Raw genomic sequence first — 16,708 nt, forward strand, 5'->3', positions numbered from 1 at the left:
AATTATAACTTTAACTGCATATTAATGAAACAAAATGTTGGTTTTTTAAAGTCACCATGAATGATTGTAGCATTTAGCTCTAGCTCGATCCAGGAATGCGCCGTCAAATCCAAAAAAAAAAATTTAAAAAAAAAATTTAAAATCCGCCCGCCCGCACGTCCTCTTTCAAAGCTGTGGAGGACAAACAAACAATTTTTTTGGGGGGCCTAACATGGGTCATTAAATCATTGATGATAACAATATAATGAACATCATTTGTGTAATCATGGCAAATGAAGTTATGAAACCACAAACCATTACCTATTAATGATTAGAATTACTAATATTTTACTGTATGCATTTCGAACCATTACATGTCAACAATAAGCATGATAGTGTGTCAAATATAGTTCATAATGAAGGAGGTGGTCTATATGCTTCACCCTAGACACAATGCACGAGACACAATATAGTTCATGCAAAGAATTATAGTCCCAATGAATTTTGTTTAAAACATTTTTTATGAATGCATGAAGCACTAGAAGAATTAAAAATTTAAGGTTATGATAGCAAAGTAGGCCTACACCATAACTACATCCCAGGGTAGGCTCAGATTTTGAGCTCTTTTCTAGAGTGCAGATTATACCTGCTCAAATTTACCAAAATTGGCCTAAAATATAACTTGTATAAAAAATGTATTATCTTCTGAGAATTTTATCAAAAAATCATCTTTAGACAAATTTTTACTGATGGACTAAATTTCCCCGCCCTCCCCCCTCAAGCTCAAGCGTAGCTCAAAAGCCACAAAATCCTGGGGTCACTTTTCAAGGTGTGGGACAAGAGTTCATAGTCGCCCTAATGGGCTACCAAATTGCGAGTGTGGCAACCCTGCAAATTCCCAAGTGATATGTGTTTGATTGTGGCTATCGATTTCAGCACCCAGAGATTACATAATAGGAATGTATGCAGGCAACATTATTGAACCATCAATACATTTGCCATGTTGTACAAATTTATATGAATGCACTGGAACTGACGATAGCCATAATATCAAAGAATAGCAACACTGCTGCTCATATGCAATTATCAATAGGGTTTGAAATTCTACTTCACATTATGCAATTTTAAATTCATCAGTAATGTTCAAATTAGTGCAATTATGAAGTCTGTGTTGCAATTATGCAACTTCCAAAATGCTCAGTGATAATAGCACAATTATGAAACCACATTTTAAAAATTATGAAATTATGTGTTTTAGCGCAAATATAAAGCTATTGGCAGTTATCAACCACATTTTGAAATTTGCACAGTTATGAAGTCTACGTACACCCCTGGTATGGGAGATTAAGGTTGTGTCTTCCATAGGGTGTATGTATTTCAACCGGACTATAGCGCAACTCAGCACTTTGGACATACCTACAGGATTACACATTTAGATTTGTCACTTAACCAGCCATTGCTATACATGTCTTTGTATGCCTTATAATGTGTAAAACTGTGTTACATGAATATTATTCTCAAATGTGTGGAATTTGGTGGTGATAAACAAAAGTTTCATTAAAGGAGCATTTCGTGATCCTAGCATCCTCTTTTTATGACATTTTCAGTAGATATCCACGAAAAAGCTTATTTCCAAAATTTCAGTTGATTCCGATTTTGCGTTATGCGAGTTATGCATGATTATGTGTATTACACTGCTCCATAGACAATGTGTTGTAATTTCGTTCTGGTGCACCAGAACGAAATTCAAATTTGGCGATATATTTTTGCTAAACTAATTAATCTGCAAGAAATATTTGGTACATAAACATTATGTAGCCAGAGGTATCCAGTGGTGTAAAAATCTCAACTTTTTTTGGGAAAAGTGGGGGGATGAGGCTGTGGATCACGAAATGCCCCTTTAACAACATTTTTGCTATTATTTGCATGTAAATAAACCAAAAAAAGAGTTGTCTCACAAACCAGCTCACAAAAGTCCATTCTTGCCCTGGGTGTTTTTACAGGCTTTTTTTGTACTTTTTTTTTTTGTCAGAAAAAAGAGCGAAAGGAAATGGATGTGAAACAGTGAAATTCAAAAAAAGGAGACTAAGAACACTCTCGCTCACTCACAAAATCCACTTACACATAGCTTGTTTTACTATTTAAAATGGTAACACTTTATGTTTTATGCAAATCAACAGGCCCGGTTGCTCTTTTGGCAAATTGTTTTGTTTTGTTTTTTTACTTTTTGTACTCCTTCTGCAAACTTTGAGATAACTGCTAAAATCATTAATACCGCCCACAGCAGCTGAAGAGAGTATCCCATAATGCTTTGCAGTACCATAATAGAACTGATTGTGCCATAGAAAATGTAAACAAAATCCCAAACTTCAACTTTCAATTACTCGCTTAAATCAGGGAAGCTTAGACTTTGGTTTGAAAAAATATCACCCATAGAGTATTGTGCATCTATCAATAGCTGTCAATATCTAAGCGGCCCTTGTTTATATTTTGTATACATTTGCTATGGAGCATGCAGATATACTGCAATGCATGATGGGATACTCCCTTGAGCTGCTGTGAATACCGCCTGATTTTATTTGTGCCCAGATCTGATCCAATCAGGCTAAAGTCGGCAATGAAATGAAATTAAGATATAGGCAAGTGATATAAGTGAGGAGAAAAATAAATAATAAAAACTTATGAAAATGGACATATAAAAAGTTTATAACTTTGCAACCATGCAAGAATACAAATAAGAGATGTAGGTACTGAGCATGTTAGTATAATGGTAGTAACTCAATTTTCAATTCAGACTTTGGCCTGAGTGGATCAGATTGGGTCAAATTTGTATATCATACTAACCTACTAATAATTTGGCCTTGTTTATACTCCTTTGTTAATGGACATATTACATGCAAATACTTTAAATGTGATGTAACACAAATATGTAAATTTGTAGATGAGGTGACGGGGGGTACTCTAATTACATTTGGACAGGGGTGTGCCGCTGGAACTCTGAAACCCATACCAATGTTTAGGGATTTTTTGACCCAAAAAAACGGTTGATTTAACCGTTTTTGATCATTTTTTTTTCAAATCAGGACCCATGTTTGGACATTTTTTACCTTAAAATATGACTGATTTGACAGTTTTTGATCATTGTTTTTTCAAATTGGGACCCGTGTTTAAGGCCCGGTCACACTATGACGGCAGATAACCAACGAAAGGTGACGAACGTGAAAATCACAAAATGTTGACGGCAAAGCGACGGCAAAAAGAGGAAAACCAAGATTCGCTGACGAGTGGGAACGACCTTCAGCGACAACACGACGGCAAGGGACGAAAGGCTGCGGCAGGAAACGGAGACTAGTGACCAAAACCGAATGTTGTTTGGGCAGCGAGTGACAATGTCTCAACGGAGCCCGACAACAAGCAACGAGGTCAGACGGCTGGCAGCGGATTTGCTGGCGGCAAGGAACGGCAGCTGACGGTGGATTGCGGCGATGATGACATGACTCAGCGGCCGACATCAAAGCCTGTGCGTGTGTGCGGGTCGTATAGTCCACTTTGGCATTCCCACTCTTCACAACGTTCTGGTCATCCACTCAAAAATATCAATTTCAATAATAAATCAAAAATATTAACATCAATATCAACAATAATCAAAAATATTAAAATCAATATCAATAATAATCCAAACTATTAATATTTATATCAATAATAATCAAAAATATTAATATCAATAATAATCAAAAATATTACACATATCAATAATAATAATTAAAAAAAACATAAATATCATCAGTAATAATCAAAAATAGTAAAATCAATATCAATAATAATCCAAACTTTTAATATCTATATCAATTATAATCCAAAATATTAACATCAATATCAATAATAATCAAAAATATTACACATATCAATTATAATAAAAAAATAATATAAATATCAATAATAATCAAAAATGGTAAAATCAATATCAATAACAATAATAATCAAAAATATTAACATCAATATCGATTATTATAATCAAAGATATTAATATCAATATCAATAATAATAAAAAAATATTACACATCAATAATAATCAAAACAATTAATATAAATATCAATAATAATCAAAATATTAAAATCAATATCAATAATAATCCAAACTATTATATCAGTATCAATAATAATCAAAAATATTAACATCAATATATAAAAAATATTATCAATATCAATAATAATCAAAAATATTAACATCAATATCAATGATAATAAAATATCAATATCAATAATAGTCAAAAATATTAACATCAATATCAATATCAGTAATAATCATAAATATTAATATTTTTGATTATTATTGATATTTCTTTTTATATGAACTTCAAAATTGCATCGTGCCGGACAGTCTATTGAAGTCAAAAATCGCACAAAAAGTTTTAAAATCGTGGATCATCGTTTAAAAATCGTAACCCATCGCAGACCACCGTTTCAATGCCGCAGGTACTCGCAAACGACCTGCCATCAACAGTCAACATTCATCACCCTCCGGACAAAATTCGCAAGTCACTGTCGCACCAAGATCGTTACAATTTCGTTACTTGCCACAATGTGTCGTCAGGGTTCGAGATGTGACGTCACTTGCCGTTGTTTTTTCATCAATGGTCGTTGACAGCGACTACCAACGAAATTGTGACGACCTCAAAACGACTAAAGACGGCTTTGCACGGTATGGAAACGTAAAAGAAATGAGGGTTGCGGTCTCCAACAAAATCTGAACGGAATCACAACTACTTCTTTTGCCGTCCACAAAATTTTCAACATGTTGAAAATTTGCCGACAACGCGACGAATAATTTCGGCCGTCTGCGTCGCTAACGGATTCGTCGCGACAACTAACGGCAACACACGATGAGTGACGGTAAATTCAAAATTGCAATTCGCAGCTTAACGTAAGCTTGCCGTTCACCCCTATTCGTCATAGTGTGACCGGGCCTTTAGGGATTTTTTCTCAAATCGGGACTCATGTTTAGGGTTTTCTTGCAAAAAAGCAACCCTCTAAAGCTGCAAATCCCTGTTTACCTTATATACTTGAATACCCCTCCCCCACCCTGGGGAACAAGCTGTCACCTATAAAGTGTGCTGAGGCTTGTGGGATTATGCCTGTGCATAGCCCATTTTAAATCACTCTTGTTGTTTGTTCTATTGATATGCTCAAGTCTTGCTTAGGGAAACAGCATTTAATGATCTCTTCACTGTTCAAAAAGCTTGTTGCCCTTTATCTGATTAGGTGTGAGTTTCAAAAGCATCTGTTCTCAACTAAATAAACAGGAGGCATGTATAGAATCCGGGGGGGGGGTCTCAACTTTGGTTTTGGTAGGGACGTGCCGCTGAGATTTTGGAAGTGGACCCATAAATATACCAATTTTTCAAGAAATTTGGACCCATTGATATACCAAAAGTCAAAATTTCAGCCAAATTTAACCAAAATTGTCTTAGTTTTTACAAATTTTCTCAAAATTTTGATGAAATTTTGGCTATATTAAGGAAAAATTGAGCTGTTTTCCGAGAAAATTTTGAAAAAAGGACCCATTCATATACCAAAATAGGCTTTGAAAAAAGGGGTCATTGATATACCAGAAGGCCGAAAATGCTACCCATGTTTGCGGCACGTCCCGTATGGTCATTTGTACTGAGTACCCCGGGTATAGAATAATTGCCAACCATCTGTTTGGTACCACATATCACCTCGTCTATATTTTACTGGTATTTCTTTATGTGCAGTTAACAAAATTTTACATCACTAAAAGTATTCAGCACTAAATATTTGTTAACAACTATACAGTATAAACAGGGTCTTACTGAGTTTATTTCTTCTATCATTTAACACTGTACTGACACACCATTCAGCGAACAGCTTTGACAGGATTGCAATCAAGTGAAAAGAAACGCTATAGCTATGATGATACTAACATTGGTGCAGTAGAGGTAGGTCCTATGCATAGCAAGGGAACTAACATCATGTATCTCTAGATCACTTGACATGTGACCCCGGGGGGCACTCAACTGAAATTTTGGTAGGGGTGTGCGGCGCGGAGCACCGAACTTTAGGAACTAAGAACTGATTTTTGGAAAAATAGGGGCTTGATGAACTGAAATGTCAACATTTTTGGTGGGTCTTATGAACTAAAATTGGGCCAAATTATAGGCTTTGGAGCTAAAAAATTCCAAAATTTTCCAAATTTTGGCTAAAGAGCTACAATTGCCAGAGTTTGAGGCTCAAAGAACTGGAGCATGATCCCAATGTGGGTCTTAAGGAACTGCCGGGGAGCCTGAAAAAGGGACCCTTGACCGCCGCACATACCCATACCCCATTTACATGTGAGTACCCCCTCCGGGCATGTGACGTCATTGCCTGGCAGTATGCGCACGAATTATGGCAATTTCCATTGTTCTTTGCCATGTAGTGTGCATATGCATTGTAGTTTGCTCAGGGCATGTGCATATTAAACCGCCCACCATTTCATATGGTACAAGAAAACCATTGAACAATGCAGCTGTTCGTTCAAGCATATTAATAGACCCGTCCCTCACTTTTGTTGATAAACAATGATGTCAAGTGGTCTATATATGATATCATCTGTCACTCATAGTAGAAGGGTCACATTATTGGATTTGGGTGAGCATATTGCAGGCAGCCCTCGAATTAAGGATCTGAAGGGGCACGGCAACGTTTTTAGGGCAAGTTGATAATTGCCTTGGATTTTCACTGAAAAGGCAAGGCAGCACAGCAGTTTGTAATATTTCAAGAGGGCATCATGGCAACTGTTGAAAATTTGAGAAGGGCACCAAGGCAATTACTCAAAAGTGAAGAAAACACACACAAACATAGATAGATGCTTTTATAATGAATGGGCAGGGCTGGGGCACAGATAGCAACTTCATTAGAGGGCACAGCAAGTGACTGCCTTGGGTAAAGGACATATTTTGATGGGCACCCACAGCAAAATGCCATGGGTGCCGTGGGTTAATTCGAGGGCTGATTGCAGGGTATCATTTGAGTACAGAAACTTTCCTTGCCCCCTCAAAGATGACATCTGAAGCAACATTCCAAGTATTTCTCTGCTGGCAATTATAAAAAGTTACATTTTTGGCCTGGACGTAAAGGGAAAGGGATGTTTTAGCCCTCCCAGTTACAGCATGTAGGTCAAGGGGAACACCTGCCTAGTATACAGCACTTTGAAATACAATTCATGTGACTGAAAATGCTAAACACTAACTTGACCACATGAATGTTTTTGGTCACATAACTAATGTGAGCAAGTATAGGTCTTACCTTGCTTCTAGCTACTGTATTCTTAGAGCATATCTCTCACTAAATTAAACAATTTAAATTTTCAAATCAAAGGTGTATTCAGATGTTGGCACTATAATCTTTAACTAATTTCTTTACAGCATATACAGGTCCATAAAAATAGCTCATAAGAGTTCTTTCAAATGTTTTATGTTGCTCTACTATTTAACTAAGCCCACCCATCATTAAACACAAATGGTTAGCGATAAGGGCTCAGTTAAAACTGAGCCCTTATCGCTAACCATTTGTGTGCCCATCATGTGATTTCAAAGTGCATATTATTCCAATAGCATCTTCTTGTAAAAGTAGACATTTTCCCAGAACATTAATGTTCACACTTTTCACACTCAACATAGCTCTGAGAACATCGAAACATGCTGATATGTTCATTTAATATGCATAGGTGTAAAAATGTAAAAATCCCAAATTTTGAAAACAGGTGAAGTAGTCAAAATCAGCAAAGTGCAAACAATTACACTTGCAAAAATGACCACTTTTACAGTACTCCTGATTAAATATTCATATTAACCCTAAGGCACCAGAAACAAATTTGTTCAATCTTTGGATCGACTGTCAATGCTGCTTCGATGCTTGTTATTAATGAACTAACAAATTTATCAGAATTAATGCTAAATTTATATCGTTCAATATCAATACAGGCAAAAATTCATATGTTATCACAATTAACAGTGGTCAATTAATGGATTTCATAAATAATAAGGATCAACCAAGCATCGATGGTCAATTCACTTGTTCGGACATCCGGGAACATTGTCCACTTCGTCCCCTTTGCACAAGCGCGCGCATAGCAACCAGCTCGAGAAAGGAGAAGTGCACAAGGCTATTTCCCCTTTGTGACGTCAGCCCGACCAAGAGAATTGAAAGATCAAACCAATTTGTTTCTATTGCCTAACGCCTAATGGCGTAAGGGTTCTTTGGTGACTGAAAGGAATTAAGAGAAAAAACAAAGAAAGAAGTTGTTTGCTCTGAGTGGGATTCGAACCCAAGACCCCTCACATGCCAAGCACTAGGCTGGTGACACTTGGCCACACGTCTTCCGATGGCCTGGCCAAAGAAAGCGTGCCTATATATCACTTAGGATGATTGCATCATCACATCACCTGGGATGCATGTACGCGCAGCGCATATATCAAGTAGTATTTTGTAGTAGCTGGTATACTGTTAGGTTTAATTTACAAATACAATAGCATGGTTGAGTGGCAGCACCTGATTTTTTTTGAGGGGGAAGCATGCAGAAGTCTAGAAGTTTCCTTAAGATGTTCACTCGTACTCAAACAAGTGACATCTTAAACAATATTGGTTTTTGAGGGGGAACTGGGGGAAAAGCCCAAGGTGTTTTCTTTGTGGGGATGCATGGGGATGAAATGTGTAATGACGTTTAGTTTTTGAAACATTATGATACAAATGAATGTCTTGGGTGAATTCTGAAATGCACCAACCACCAATGAGTCTAGTTGATAATGCACTATTAACATACAATATTTAGTCTAAATATCTATTTCATTATCCCACTCTACAGTTTGGTATGATATTATATACATGAATAGATCTCCAATTGTAAGAGATTGACTTCTTTTATTTGGGTGTATCGAAGAGTGTAAACCCCAGGGGGTCACTCACTACTTGACTTGCTACGCACCCGTGTCCAAGAACATCTGAAAGGGTAACTATGTTTTTCGCCACACAGCGTCGTTGACGTCTTTTTGAAAAAGGGGTACTTTTTCAGAAGGCATCGCCGTTTAGGGGTCTTTTTCAGCTAAATCCTTAGACGTTTAGGATTAGTAATATTATTGTTTGAGTGAGTTTACACTAATTTGATAAAAATCACCACTTTTTAATTGATTCTTGTTACCTTTGTACAAGTTTTCTTTAGTATCTATAGGTCTGTAACATCAAAAAGACACATTGGGTATCAAATGAGCTCCTTTCCCTGTTTACGCCACTTGTATAAATTAGATATTTCTCAGTTGATGCCATGGTTTTTGCATGTGCTACAAGGACACCATTTAGGGTAGGATTTTGCATGTGTAAACCAGCTAGGTTTTTTGCTTCACTGTCTGCAGTAAACTTGTTTAACCTTTGCTGTTAGGCATACTCTATCTGAAATGATTTGAGTTGCTAAGGCAGAGATGTTTCCTTTTTGCCAGGAATTTGTCTTTTTGTCTCATTTTTAAGAAGACCAGAGATGCAGACATGTTTAATAAATCTTAGGGAATTTTGTTAATTGTCAATACCTGACACCTTTTGCCCTAATGTTATCTCTCAAGATTTATTACTTAATCTAAGAATAAAAACACCGGACACCTTGAAAACACTTATGAAAAAGAGGGTTATCTATAATTAGGTGTTCATACACAGTCCCTGGTATTATAATATAATACTGTGTGATTGCTTAAGGTATAATATGTAATTCAGTGACCGTATCCAGACTACAGGCATATTATCTTCACACAGATGACAGGACAGAAAGCCTATTCCAGGCTATGTCAACATTAGTGTATTGTGTTGGCGTAAAAAGTTTCAGCTCGCAGGGAGCTTTCAGTGCTTTTTAAACTAATTAACATTATTTGACACCATTAACGTAAACAAAAACAAAATTGGACGTTTTATTAGGGTGCGGACAACCTTACTCTACGCAACGCAAAAGCCGTTTTCCAAAATAATGTAAACCGTAGAAGTTTTATTACCAATTCGCCAAACTCAGTAATTTATTATAGATAATTGACAGTTGAACTATGACAATCCCTATTCAATCCTGTCTAAGGCAGGAAACTAATTAGCACATTACACAGACTAGCAATTTGGCAAAAATATCAATGTATCATTTACAAAATTATCCATATCTTGAAAAGTATTGATGCTATGTATATAATTTTGGTGTCATTTTGAAGCTTATTGTCTTGTGCTTACATTTTTTTTTTAATGTTCCTGGTTTTGTCGGAACGGGTCACACACACACTAACAAAATGTTATAGGGCTCATTTATACATAAGGATCATTATGCAATGATCTCTGTGCCATTTGTTTTGCCCGGGGTTGTCACTGCCTATGCAAAGGCGTAACGCATGATCGTTCCCAAAGTCAAAAATACCCCCCTATTTTGAGCGGTTTCACACAAAAACAGGTACAAATTAGCCTTGAAAATTACCCCTATTTTTTGCATTTCAAGTACACTTTTACAAAAGCACCCCCTTTTTTAACATTTCAAGAACACACACCAAAGAACACAGCGCCCAAACTGGGAAGTCCCTAGTGATGTAAATTGGTGTAAACAAACCCCAGAAACAAACTGAATGAGTTGCTGAATATTAGGAAGGCACAAAAGTTTCACAAAACGTGAAATTTTGAGTACACCGTCGTCAAAAACAACCGATTTCGCCTGTTTTGTCATACGGTTGTAAATTCAATGAACTATGACTTTGCTAAAGAGCGCTTACAAATTGATATGATTCAGTGGGGCTGCCCCAAGAAAATGGGGGGTCATTATGTGTGGGAACCGGGCTAAAGATTGGGTATCATTACCGTGAAAAAAAAGTATGAAATCTTTTGTTAAATTTGTTTAAAATGTACACAAAGATTTGGTGTTAATTTCTATAAATAAGGGGTCATTGGGTGTAAGCAGATAAACTCAATATATAATTTGCATTTCACTATCATGTTTGAAGCAATACTAAAATGACAATATCTTTCAAATTTCAACGCCAATCGATGCAACCCAAGCCGCCAAATCCACGGCCACGTGGGTGTCTATTTCGCCCAAACATTTGCTAATCTCTGCATAAACAGAATTGCATAGGCGTACACAACACTTTGGATGACATTACCATTTCATAGGGCATGTAAAAGTACCTGTGTGCATTAAATGGGTGTGCATTCGAGCCAAATCGCATATGGCGTTGATTCCGTTGAACTTAAAGCTCCTTGCCAATGTGATGACCATCATTTTAGTAGTATACAGAAAGTCCCACACTGAGCAGGTAAAATAACTGATGAATCGATTTAATTAGCACCCATTTTGGTTGTGATGGCAATGATCAATTGAAAACCGGCTGCTGAATTCGGTTCCACAGCAAAACCAAATTCAGGTGGTAAATGATTAAAATGAACGACAATAAAAGACCTAAAAAGACCAAATTTTGCCGGACTCGAAAAGGACTCGAGGAGGACTCAGAGCCGAGTTCCGAGTCCTTGGGGTCCGAGTCCGAGTTTTTAGATTCCGAGTCCGAGTCCTTGAAAAAAGGACTCGAGTCCGGACTTGAGTCCGAGTCCAGGACTCGAGTCCTCCAACACTGTAAATCAGGTTGTTACCAGCTGTGCATATGTTGTACCTCAATATAAATCACTGCGTTTTGTTTTGTAATGTGAAATTTATCATCTCTCTGCCATTTGTTGTGATCATACTCATTCATTTGAAATTTGTTGACTCTTTGTAATTTTACCATACAGAAAACAGTACGGCGTGGCGGGACAAGAATCAAAAACCCTAGGCCTAAAACTGAGTATTTCACTGTAGCAGATTTTGCAGGGAGCAGCACCGATGACAGTATTACATTCTTGACGGGACAAAAAGTGGAGGTAAGATAGTTTGACAAACAGGCCTGATTATTCCCCGATTTAAATCGGTTTTCCGATTTTTTTCTACTAAAAAAATTTAAAATTTTTTTTTTTTTTTTTTTTACATTTCCGGAAGTGGATGATGATATTTCATCATAAAAAGAGCAAGAAAATTTTTGTTAGTGGGGCAATTATATGCCTCAGAAACCCAATTGTTACCCTCTGATATGGCTAAAACCCAGGAGCTTCAGGGGGCTTCACCCCCTCGACCCCCACCGGGGCCCTTAAGCGGGCCCCTGGACCCCCCGCCGTGAGGGGCGATACTACGGTCGCTCCGCTCCCTCCGTTCGCCAACTTAAACCAAAACAGATTTTTTTTTTAGGACCACAATCAGGCCTGGACAAAGAGATTAGACCTAAAAGAGTACCAACTCACAATTGCCCCATGGTAAATCTGCCTGATTGGTTTGTAACACATATAGCACCACTGGCCGGCACCACTGGCATTTATCATCATAATCCAAATAGCGATTTGCATTTTTACGCTTGAGCCTTGCAAAGGTTTGCGCTGTAATAGCTCATAATAGCTTTTAGTGCGTATTATTGGCACAACACATTGGAGTGACTCTGCCTTCAATGAGATCATGCTATATGGTGAGTGCATATCAAGAAGTGTGATTTAGAATTAAGGAAAATAGGAAAAAGTGTACTTCAAAGTTCTAACTTCACCATAATCTCAATTGTATTCTGTTACATTGACTCATAACATAAGAAAAGATGCAGGTTTGAAAGTTGCAATTTGGTCCATTCAACTCGCATGAACCTTGCAGAAACAAACATGTGAATAGATACTCTTACATTGTTTGAACGTTGAATGAACCAAAGTGCAACTTTCAAAACTACATCGTTTATCACATAATGACCATTGTGACGGAACGCAATGATTTATTTGGGGAACTTTGAAATTGTGAACCCTTTATTTAGTACTGTCTGTATTTTTCTCCCTGGCTACTTTTGCATACAAAATCTACATCTGCTAGCAAACCTGATTCATGTAAAATGGAATTTCTTAAAGCTTGCAATGATCTAGAAAATCCAACATGGAATTTTCAGTAATTTAATGTGTAAACCGTAAGGCATACTGTTTTTGCAATGTCCATCCGTCCTTCCATCCCTTTAGATGCTGTATCTCGTGAATAGTTGAGCGGATTGCCTTTAGATTTTCAGGATATGTGGGTTATAAAAGTCAGAAACTGGCTACTTTTTTGGGTGATGTTCAAGGTCATACTAAGGTCAAAGGTCATTTTAGGTCAACAATTTTGTAAATTAAAAATTGGTCTTTTGGTTTTTAAACTGTTCATATGAGACCAATCCTATTGCAACCATATCGTTGGGTCATAGGTGCACTATGGGAGCCCTCATCTATTGGTGGTGTCCAAGGTCATACACTGAGGTCAAACGTTATTTGGGGTCAATTTGTAAAATACCGTTATTTAAGACTTTTGGTTCTCATATGAACAGTTCAAATCCTATTGCAACCATTATTATATGTTTTGATTGGTCGAACTATGAGTTTTAAAATATTGGACGAGACGTAAAACTCATAGTGAGATCATTAAATATTGGGTGTAAGCATCAAATTTTATGATTATTACGTGTTGGATCCAATATTTTCACACGCTTTGAGTCATCAAAACATATTGGATCCAAAACATAATAATGATAAAATTGGATGCTTATGTCTCATCTAATATTTTAAAACTCATAGCTCAACCAATACATATGGGCTCAATAGTGGATCTCAAACTTGGGTCATAAATGCACTTGCACTGTGGGAACCCTCATCTATTGGTGGTGTTCAAGGTCATATACTGAGGTCAAAGGTCAATTTGGAAAATACCATTATTTAAGAATTTTGGTTAAAATCTGGTCTCATACGAACAGTTTAAATTTTAGTGTAACCAAATTTGGGTTGTACCTTAATTATGGGCACCTTCATGTATTGGTGGTATCCAAGGTCACTCACATATGGAGGTCAAAGGTCATTTGAGGTTATGCTTTGTTGATCACTCATTCAGTGTGACACTTTAATGTTTCTGAATTTAAATCGCTCCAATCGATGCGTTGCGTCAAAGGTGACATCCCGCTATATCTAAGGACCGCTATCTCTAAGGTTCGCTATCACTAATTTAGAATAAGGTTCGCTAGTTCTAAGGTTCGATATCACTAATTTTAAATAAGGTTCGCTATCACTAATTTAAAATAAGGTTCGCTATCACTAATTTTGAATAAGGTCTGCTATCACTAATTTATTGAAGGTTCGCTATCTCTAAGGTTCGTTATCACTAATTGCGGTCCTTAGAGATAGCGAACCGTAACCGCATCAAAATCGCTATGTTTCTAGTTTGGCAGCTTTGAGACATACCTTTATTTTTTGCCTGATATGTACATGTGTAGTAGATATCTCATTTGTAGTAGATACAACAAAAATGGTAATTGATATTGTGAAATTGGACTCTTTATAGGCCCTAAGATTGCATACATTCTAACATAAACTGAGCTCAAAAAGAAAATTATAATTTTTTACAACTTGTGAATCACAAGGTCATATCTTAAAATACTGTCAATCAAAATGAACCAAAATTACACACAGGATTACCTTAATACTCTACTCAAAACACATGTCAGTAACCAAACAGTTGTCCAACTGACACAACAGCAAAATGCACTGTCATGGGACAGCTTCCTGGACTTCCTTCACTTTCACAGCCCAACATTTGGCACCCAGGACAAAAAATCTGTGAGAATGCACACAAGATCCTTGCACAGATGATAAAACGGTGCTGCTTTCTGCTTTTCATACACTTTTTTCATGAAACAGGGCTGGGCTGTGAATGTAGTCCAGGAAGCTGTCCCATGTCAGTGCATTTTGCTGTTGTGTCAGTTGGGTAACTGCTTGGTTACTGACATGTGTTAAGAGTAGAGTATTGAAGTAAATCTGTGTGTAATTTTGGTTCAATTTGATGGACAGGATTTCAAAATATGACCTTGTGAAAAATTATAAGTTTCTTTTTGAGCTCAGTTTACATACTAAGAAGACCCCAGAGCTAAAAGAGGGTTAAAGTCACATTTCATTTGGAGAAAAAGAAAAATTTGAGAAAAATGGTTCAATAATTTCTTACATTACTGAGACCATCTGAAAAACAACCAATCTAAGAAGTTCAAGTCCAATGACCTCCAAGAAGGTGGTTATGTCCATGTGTGTGGACTTGACCCCCAGTCTCACATCCCAGTGTCTTACACACGCTCTACCACATTACTCCACTAAGGAGTATAGAGGGTGTAGAGGACCCCCTTGTAGCTGAAACTGAAACTCATTATTCACAATGTTGTGACTTAACCCCTTTTAGATCTAAGGTCCTCAATTGCAAAAGAAAGTTTTTGAATGAATTCACATTCATCAGCTTGTTTCTTCTGGTCTTTAGGTTTTGCAGCAAACAGAAAGCGGATGGTGGTTTGTGAGCATTGATGGTCAAGAAGGGTGGGCACCCTCTACATTTATAGAAGGACGACAAATGCGACCAGGCATAAGTACAGTAAACAGCAGCGCTGCCTCAAGATCATCTAATACCAGTTTAGGGTCATTGGATGAAGAAACTGGAGAGAAAAACCGCAAAATAAATACCAAGGTTCAAATTGGAAGTAGTAATGGCGCTTTTACCCCATTCTCTCCCCACGCTCCTGTATCTCCAAATTCAAAAAGACCTCTTCCGAGTATTCCTTCTGTCGATGAAGGCATAGCTGAAAGTTCGGGAGGGCCAAGACAATCGAAAACCAGCCCCTCCTCCTGTCCTTCTAAAGCCAGAACACCAGCTGATCCTGGAGTTAAACAAGGAGGTGGTGTTGATGCGTTCGACAACAGTTGCAGGAGAAATTGAAAACAAAAGGCGGGGGACAGGGGCTCTGCCACCTCCAGTCACTCGAAGGATAACCCAAGAAAATGTTGCACCACCTCAGTGGATAACTGTAGCAAGCTATGATAAAGAGAATGACACAGAGATTGGCTTCAGAGAAGGGACACATGTTGAGATTGTTGAGAAAGATGATAGTGGGTGGTGGTTGATACGTATTGGAGCTGACGAAGGATGGGCACCATCTACTTTCTTAGAAAAGATGTAGAGAGTGACTATTTCAGATTAATGTTTGATTCCATTATGTATATATAACCCCAGTGGGTGAGCATAATAGGTGGTAATAATGTTGCATTCAGGTCAAAATGAATTAAAGGAGGATTTCGTGATCCTAGCATCCTCTTTTTATGACATTTTTCAGTAGATATCCACGAAAAAAGCTTATTTCCAAAATTTCAGTTGATTCCGATTTTGCATTTGGGAGTTATGCATGATTATGTGTATTACACTGCTCCATAGACAATGTGTTGTAGTTTCGTTCTGGTGCACCAGAAAGAAATTCAAATTTGGCGATATTTTTGCTAAACGAATGAATCTGCAAGAAATATTTGGTACATAAACATTATGTAGCCAGAGGTATCCAGTGGTGTAAAAATCTCAACTTTTTTGAGAAAAGTGGGGGATGAGGCTGTGGATCACGAAATGCCCCTTTAAGTATTTTGTTTTCTCTTGGTTGTGTATGAATGTTGTTAATCATTATTATAACATAGATATTGTTAAACCAACATTATTAATAACATCATGAATGCTAGAAATTCAGTGAAAAGATTTAAAAATAACATTAGTATTAACATATGCAAAAACATTCAAAAACTTTCATACACAACCAAGACGTAGGAATTGCTCAAACAATGTCAA

The 16,708-nt window shown here is 37.1% G+C and overlaps 1 protein-coding gene across 1 annotated transcript in view; it reads left to right on the forward strand.

The window, feature by feature from the left end:
* LOC140148176 (SH3 and PX domain-containing protein 2B-like) overlaps window positions 1-16,435 on the forward strand; it is a 64,862-nt gene extending 48,427 nt beyond the window's left edge. Inside the window, 4 exon segments of the mRNA XM_072170036.1 lie at window positions 5,862-5,939; window positions 11,773-11,901; window positions 15,365-15,799; window positions 15,801-16,435. Of these exon segments, the coding sequence (XP_072026137.1) occupies window positions 5,862-5,939; window positions 11,773-11,901; window positions 15,365-15,799; window positions 15,801-16,058 (900 nt within the window). The 3' untranslated portion in view covers window positions 16,059-16,435.
* Window positions 16,436-16,708: the final 273 nt, after the last annotated feature.

This window comes from Amphiura filiformis, chromosome 3 (genome assembly GCF_039555335.1).
Source record: "Amphiura filiformis chromosome 3, Afil_fr2py, whole genome shotgun sequence".
NCBI classification, from domain to species: Eukaryota; Metazoa; Echinodermata; class Ophiuroidea; order Amphilepidida; family Amphiuridae; genus Amphiura; species Amphiura filiformis.